This window comes from Hemiscyllium ocellatum, chromosome 32 (assembly GCF_020745735.1).
Source record: "Hemiscyllium ocellatum isolate sHemOce1 chromosome 32, sHemOce1.pat.X.cur, whole genome shotgun sequence".
Taxonomy (NCBI): domain Eukaryota; kingdom Metazoa; phylum Chordata; class Chondrichthyes; order Orectolobiformes; family Hemiscylliidae; genus Hemiscyllium; species Hemiscyllium ocellatum.
In genome coordinates this window covers 33,552,473-33,560,875 of record NC_083432.1, presented here as the reverse complement: position 1 = coordinate 33,560,875, position 8,403 = coordinate 33,552,473, and the positions used below count along the sequence as shown (strand labels likewise).

Here is an 8,403-nt window from a genome sequence, read left to right as displayed (position 1 = left end):
AACTCTTTTAAGATATGTGTACTCGGTGAGGAGGAATCTGCATCACATCGCCACTCCACTCTCTGCATTCAAAACATCTAGCTGAACGTGTTGTAGGTACTATCAAATTAATGGAAAGTTATCTATTGACTGATGAGTTTTACAGAGAAAATTTTATGCATGTAATGACTGTTAGTAACCTTTAGTTATAAGTTATCTACTCACAATATTGCAGTTTAATTTTCATCAAAATGTTAGTCTCTCAGATTTAGGAGCTGGTTGCCTAGTTATGAAAGCTATAGAAGTATCCATGAAATACAGCCAACTGTTCCAGAGGAAGTCTTAAACTCATGAAGGCAAGACACAAGTGATCTAAGATGATTTTATATTAGTGAAGATGCTCATATTCAGTTGTAAAAGGCTTATTGTAAGTTTGTTCCTCATTAAGGCGAGTTACATATGTAAAATGCACCTAAATATTTCTAATATAGTGGAATTGTATAATGAGAACTACTAAATTTTAAAAAATATTTAAGCTTCTAGAAATGATTTAGCCACAACAAAATTTCTATTTCAACATATTGTTAACATGCATAATGGCTGTTTGGTAAATTTTTCCTGCTTCACCCAATTTAGCAGTTTACATACATCCTCTTTGTACCTATGCATTAAACTAATTTTCAAAAATGTTCACACTCAGCAGGGGGCCTTACTTGCTGGCAGTACATGTTCAATACAACTGGCTTTATTGTCTTTAATTGGCTGCAGCATCCTTTCCGTTATTTCTACGGTACGTTATGTATATTAGAAGGAGAGGTGCGATTTTCTGATTGCTCAACTCTTCCCTTTTGCAAAGGTTGATCACTTCATTATTTATTTAGTCAGTAGGGCTGAGCTGGGAGAAGATTTTCTCTGGGGTTTCGGTAGAGTATGAGGGTAAATACCTCTTTGAAGGAGAGGCTTCTAATACCTCGAGGGAATATTCTTCACCCTATTGCCCTTTCCTTCCTAGCCCCCAAATATTAACATTGAACTTGAAACTCTAAGTAATCCTCATCAATACAGCATTACTTTCAGAACTATTATATTTCCAGATGAATTAATTTTTGTTCATAACTTATATTGTTTAAAGATACTCCTTTATAATACATATTCCCATAAGCAATCAAAAATAGTGCCATATTGATTTCCTGCGCTTAATTGGGGTGCATTATATTTGTTTTTTTATGTGGATAAGCTATCACCAATTTCCAGTCATTTATCTTAAACCACCCATCAGTTTTTGATGGTCAGAGTGTGGTACCACATTAAGCTCCTCTCATTAGGTTGGTACAGCTATGAACGGACCCAACTTGCTGGTACCCAGAACGTATCCCTTTCTATACTCTCCAGAATTGTTTTCAATTCACTGCATGCGGTCTGAAGGTCACCCTTCACCAGGACTTTATCGATGAGATGACCATACTGCTCTTCAATATAAGCTGCTGACTGGACCATTTCCTGATATTTGTCTTCCTGCAATCAGGGAGAACAGAATTTTTACTGTAAAACCAATACTATGTTGAATACAAACACATTAGCAAGTACAGAAAATGCCACTGGAAAGGGAAATCTTTTCACAAGTATGAAAACTGAAACCACATAAGTGTCACAGATGATTATCATAGGCCATTTGTAAGTCATTTGTATGTTAGGAAGGATACTGTGTTTCACATGGATTTGAAGTCTGAGTGAATTTTATCACTAACTGTACCAATTGAATGTTGAAATTACACTTATTTTAATGTAAACTGCAAACTTTCCAAGTGATCTGCAGAACATTGTAGGGTTAGAAAACTGGCATTCTATTGTTAGACTGGAATGCTATATACTTACATGGAACCAAAGTAAGGGGTTTTTTTTACTTCTTTTCACACCCATTCTCTTCTCTGTCTCTACATGGATAAGTTAAACTTAACACAAATACCTTTAGATACAGCTTTGAACTGATTGAACTTACTTCTAGTTCTTGAACATTGTTATTTCCTGATGTTTCTGCTGTTGATGTGTTTGCCTTTGGTTCTTGAAGAAATGGTTTAACAAGTATCACATATGGTTTAAATTCTGCTGTCCTGAGGTTTTTAATTGTCTGTAAATTGACCAGCAGAGTAACTTGTTAATATTCAAATCATAACAATTCCACAACTATGTTTTATGGTTACTATTTCCAGTGTGAGGCAGTATTCTATCTCAGTGTATTAAAAAACTTTCATTATACAGTGGCTTCTTGATCATCTCAAATTGTTGTAAAATTACTTACATTGAATAACTCTGTTATGCAGCATCAACTATTGCAAGCATTTTCCATAAGTAGGACCCAATAAATAACAATGAGATAAATAAACAGCTAATCTGTTTTTGCTTACACTAATTGGAGATAACATTGGCTAACAATCAAGATGATTCCCTGCCCTGAGGTCTGCCCAGGAATCTGACTTAAATCCGCCCAAATAATGCAAACCTTGTTAATGCTGTTCTTGCCTAATGCACACTCTTTGCGATGTAACCTGTATGCCTCTATCTAAGTCTTTTTACACCATATGACATATAAATCCTTATTAACTATGATCTGCCTGTACTACTCATAAACAAAGCTTTTCACTATATTTCTGTACAGGTGATAATAAATCATTCAATCAGTTACAGTATTACGAACAGAGACATGTTAACATCTGAAACATATAGTATGACAGAGAACACATTACTAAAGCACTTTGTTTAGATTGTTTATTTACTTAATAAGAAAATCTTCCTTTTAACCAGAAAAATCAACGCAAAGAACTGCTATACCTGCTGTGTTTCTCCAGTACACTCTAGTTTTGTTCCTTTTAAACAGAATTGAGTAGATGCAATTTACATCACACTATAAATTTAACTTATTGTGTAATTAAATCGGGACCTAAAGATAACGTTTTTCCAAGAGTGTAAATCAAAGAAGAACTGGTCCCTGTTCTGCCTCAGGATGAGTCCTAACTCTCATCTTGCACAACATTCTGAATCATCTTATTTGAAAATGAGTAGTTGATCTAATTTCCTGTTGGCTGCGTCATGGCTTCCATTTTCAAGCTATTGTTTCCTAAGGGATGCTGCAACCCAGGATTAAACTTCCCACTCCCCTTTAGGATGGATGCCTGGGGGTGTTGGCGAAGGAGTGTTTGGGACAGTGTAGCACCCACTTGCATTAAAAGTAAGTACCTCTGCTGAATGTCAATCCTGCTTCAGGAGTCTGACATCAGGACTAAACGTCCACATTTGCTAAGAGTCAGACCAGGACAGCAATTTTCCCTTGGGGGCTATCTAACTATTCTTGCAACCCCCTCAGTTGAGCATGGGGCCTCTGGCTCTGATGAATTCCTCCCTCCCTCCCTCCCTCCATCTCCCTCCTCCCCCCCCCCCCTCCCCTCCTCCCCCCCCTCTCCCCCCCTCTCCCCCCCTCTCCCCTCCTCTCCTCCCCCTCTCCTCCCCCTCTCCCACCCCCTCCCCCTCCCCTCCCCCCTCCTCTCCCCCTCCCCCTCCCCTCCCCCCTCCTCTCCCCCCCTCCCCTCCTCCTCCCCCTCCCCCCTCCCCCCCCCCCCCCGCCTCCCCCCCTCCGCCCCTCCCCCCTCCTCCCCCCCTCCGCCCCCTCCCCCCTCCTCCCCCCCTCCGCCCCTCCTCCCCCCCCCCCTCCGCCCCCCCCTCCCCCTCCCCCTCCTCCGCCCCCCTCCCCCCTCCCCCTCCGCCCCCTCCCCCCTCCCCCCTCCTCCGCCCCCTCCCCCCCCTCCTCCGCCCCCTCCTCCGCCCCCTCCCCCTCCCTCCTCCGCCCCCCTCCCCCCTCCTCCGCCCCCTCCCCCTCCCTCCTCCGTCCCCTCCCCTCCCTCCTCCGCCCCCTCCCCCTCCTCCGCCCCCTTCCCCCTCCATCCCACCCTCCCCCCTCCGCCCCTCCCCCTCCTCCGCCCCCTCCCCCCTCCCTCCCCCCTCCGCCCCCTCCCCCCTCCCCCCCTCCGCCCCCTCCCCCTCCTCCGCCCCCTCCCCCCCTCCTCCCCCCTCCGCCCCTCCCCCCTCCCCCCCTCCCCCCTCCCCACTCCGCCCCCTCCCCCCTCCCCCTCCCCCCTCCCCCCTCTCCCCCTCCCTCCCCCCTCCGCCCCCTCCCCCTCCTCCGCCCCCTCCCCCTCCGCCCTCTCCTCCGCCCCCTCCCCCTCCGCCCCCCTCCCCCTCCCCCTCCGCCCCCCTCTCCCCCTCCCCCTCCGCCCCCCTCCCCCCTCCCCCCTCCCCCCTCTGCCCCCTCCCCCCTCCCCCTCCCCCCTCCGCCCCCCCCCTCCCCCTCCCCCTCCCCCCCCCCCGCCCCCCTCCCCCTCCCCCTCCCCCCCCGCCCCCCTCCCCCTCCCCCTCCCCCTCCGCCCCCCCCTCCCCTCCCCCCCCTCTCCTATTGTACGCATGCACTTGACATTGAGCTAGAGGTCTCCTCTGGCTCCAGGATGCTGTTCTGGCAAAATGCCAGTGAGCCTGGAAAGTTGCCCTCATTTGAGGCCTTAATTATTAACACTCATGAAGCAGGCAATTGATCTGTATATTAGATTGCCCTGACAAGACTAATCCAACCATCATGATGTGGCTTCCCTTTATTCTCATAAACAAAGCCTCATTCCTCACTTTCAGCCCTGCCTCTGTATGGCCATGAACCTTTAGTCCCATGGGAGTGAGTGTCAAACCTTTAACCTTTAAGTATGGAGATGGAACTGATATACCATTAGTTTGAAGATTCATTTTCATGCAATGCAAAGTTAACTTTCCTTTAGGAAAAATAGACTGAATCTAGAGGATTGTAGAGGTGATACTCATGTAAATAAGCTCCAAGATGCAATAAGCGTGTCTTGTTGGACAACACATTACACGATACTGTGCATTGTTCTCCTTCAATTTATATTGCTTTGACTGTTATGGTGAGCAACAGTTACCAAAGTGCTTACTTCTGGATTTGCATCCAATAAGCAAATCTTTTTTTTCAGCATAATTGTACGAATGGAATCTACATTTATTCCATATAGATTGTCTTTGTATTCTCCGTGTTCAACAAATCTAAAATAAAGAGGAAAGAGCAACACTTTATTCGGTTTAATCAATTTTGAACCATTTCAGTTTGAAATACATGGTCACAATGGCCTAAGATTTGTGTTGATGGAGAGGTTCTCATCTTATCCAGAATGGTACCGCAAACACAGGTCCAGCCTCAATCCCTGGACCCGATCTACATTACTTTCATGGAGTGTTTGTGGATCAGACTTAGCAGATCCACAGTTCACAATGGCAACTACAAATATTAAAGTGCAGATACCGTTAGTTAATGTGGTTTTTGTTGGTGGGATGTGCTAAACATGTCTTGTGCTTAAGTCTTAACTTATTGAAATTCTTTAGATTAGATTAGACTTACAGTGTGGAAACAGGCCCTTCGGCCCAACAAGTCCACACCGACCCGCCGAAGCGCAACCCACCCATACCCCTACATTTACCCCTTACCTAACACTACGGGCAATTTAGCATGGTCAATTCACCTAACCCGCACATCTTTGGACTGTGGGAGGAAACCGGAGCACCCGGAGGAAACCCACGCTGACACGGGGAGAACGTGCAAACTCCACACAGTCAGTCGCCTGAGTCGGGAATTGAACCCGGGTCTCCGGCGCTGTGAGGCAGCAGTGCTAACCACTGTGCCACTGTGAAGGGCCTGTTTCCACACTGTAAGTCTAATCTAATCTAGAGAAGTAGGTTTCCCTTTTGAAGAGATAAGTTACACTTTTGAATATGGTCTTGGGAGTCCTTAGGGAGATACCCTTTCAGAGAGGTAATGTGCCCTTTCGGATTCTTAAAAGTAGACATGATTCTCTGTTGAAAGTAGACTCATTCAAATTGTCAAAGGGAGCTCTCAAGTTGTCAACACATTAAATCCTCATCCTCTTTAAGTATATGAAAGAAAATAGTGCAGTTTAAAAAAAAACTACTTGCTATTTCACTCTTTTTTTGACATTAAGTTGAGGGGTTGTGTCACAGGATTAATACTACATTATTAATTTTATGAACTTTCACTCTCATGGTGGGATATCTGCATCTCACAATTTGACACCTCCAAGTGGCTTTTAAATCGGCATATAATAAAAATACTTGGGGTTTTACTCGGGGTTAGAGGAGATTTCATTTTCAATTGGCAGCACAGAACCTAAGTATTGCTGAAAGAAAAGATTCATTTTGTTGAATCTTTTTGTCTTATGCTCATCGAGATAATTTGCAAGAATCCCAATTTAAGGGAAACACATTCCTATAAGCTACGAGAGGTGTGTGCTGATTGGGTGGCAAGTGCACTCTGATTGGTAGAGACATTGCCATGGACAATGCACCAATTTATGATGACTGACAGGTTTGTTTAAATTTGATATCAGTCAGGTCGATTCTGATTGGTCAAGGCATTGCCCAGAGAAATGAACCAGTGAATGTCTGTCACCTACTTTGAGTTGAGACTGGTGGAGTGAGTGTTCTTTCTGTTTGCACACACAAGGCTCCGTGTGTTAATGTAGTTTCTTCCAATTCACCTGGCTGACAATCCCAAATTGTTGTCAGTGTAATTATTCCCACTCTTTAGCAACATGAGAATTGCTGGATGAAAAAAGAGCAAGGTCTATTTATTTCACCCACTGCTCTGGTTGGCACACGATATAGCAATAATGGACTTATTATGTAATACAAACAAGAACTACTTAATAGTGTTGTAGTTGTCAGATCAATTGGTTAACTTGAATCCCTATCTTAAAAATTAAATTGATGTGGAGGACTTCATTATATAATGGACTTCATGATGTTTAAAGATAATTCCTTTACTAAAATGACCTTACCTGTTCTTCTGAATATCTGCTTCAAATGAAAGTTTACTGACAAAATGATATTCCAAGCCTTGCCTCTCATGGACTTTCTTTTGCCTTGTTGTTGCTGCATTTAAGTAAAACTAGTCATTAGAGTTATAATAATCACTGAATGTGAAACACATGATTGCTTCTTTATTTGTCTGGAATGGCAGGCTCCATATGGTATGGATGGTTCAATCAATTGGATATTACACTTGGAAGCAGTAGCTTTGGGGTTCAAATACCAACAGGATTATCTCATCCTTGTGTGTTTGTTTTGTGATGAAGAAAAGGAATAATAGGATGTGGAACAAGAAACTGTCCACTGTTTTTATCCCATCACCTGTCTCTAAACACTTCGGGGATTAACATTGGAGTCAATAATTCATCAGAATTTTGGGACATTAATCTCTACAGGTAATCTGTCTTTAAAATTATCCCTAAAATTCATACCACAGTTTGAGGTCTAACTTATTGTCTTTCTACTATAGGTCTGAGTAAATTCTGGTCTTCCTGGACATCATTAGGTCATTGCTATGTCATTCCTCAGGACTTTATGAACAGATTTCTGCATTACAGGTTTGAAAAGGAAAATCCAATTTTCATTTTTTTTAAAAATCAAAAGATATTCTAAAAAATAGATTTAAAGACAATTAAGTGCTGTTCATATGCACATTTTAAACTGCCTTCTGACAAACCGAGCAATTAGAAATGCAGTAACTTCCAAAGTAATCAGAAAACACCAACTGCAGTGCAACCATCATAGTAGTACTGATATCAATGACACCTTAATGTTGGGTATCTTCTGAATGAACCTTGATGAGTAATTTTTCATCAAGGGTGAGGACACAAAGTGGCTTGAAAACAAGTTTGTAGTTATCGAAGTTTGTTTGGGTCAGAGCATCATATAATGCCACCTGCTGGTTAGTTCCATTAAACATAACAGTAGATCAATCAACCTAAAAACTTCAAGATTTGGAGATGCTGGCATTGGACTGGGGTGTATAAAGTTAAAAACCACGCAACACCAGGTTATAGTCCAACAGGTTTAATTGGAAGCACTAGCTTTTGCAGCGTTGCTCCTTCATTAGGTGGTTGTCAGAGCAGTGGTTTGAAAGCTAGTACTTCCAATTAAAACTGTTGGACTATAACCTGGTGTTGTGTGATTTTTAACTAAAAACTTCAAGCATAGCAAGTTGAAGAAAGAATCTATATCTGAAATAAATATTTAAATTTCCTAATCAGGCTAATCTCCATTTTATACCAGTGCAAGGGCACCAAGAAAGTAAATTTGTTTTTCTACTGCAGTAAAGGGAATCTTAAAAATTGCTTCATCTGTCTATAGGTACAAAACGTTCACTTTTAACAAGCTAAAATTGTTACAAGAATGTTTGATATTTAATGTTACTTGGAGAACTTAGGTTTTGAAGGACTGTGGAAAATGGATTTCAATTTTTGTGAAAATACCTGGACTATATTCCTAAAAGATATCATTGAAAATTCATTGTTTCACTGA

At 42.8% G+C, this 8,403-nt stretch overlaps 1 protein-coding gene across 1 annotated transcript in view; it reads right to left on the bottom strand.

Annotated features, from left to right (window-relative positions):
• Window positions 1-1,314: 1,314 nt before the first annotated feature.
• The window catches only part of LOC132830840 (MAGUK p55 subfamily member 3-like), a 79,502-nt gene continuing 72,413 nt past the window's right edge, over window positions 1,315-8,403 (bottom strand). The window contains exons 16-19 of the mRNA XM_060848721.1: window positions 6,879-6,972; window positions 4,965-5,073; window positions 1,979-2,107; window positions 1,315-1,494 (exon numbers count right to left, since the gene is read on the bottom strand). Coding sequence (XP_060704704.1) covers window positions 1,315-1,494; window positions 1,979-2,107; window positions 4,965-5,073; window positions 6,879-6,972 — 512 coding nt within the window. The remainder of the gene's footprint in view (window positions 1,495-1,978; window positions 2,108-4,964; window positions 5,074-6,878; window positions 6,973-8,403) is intronic.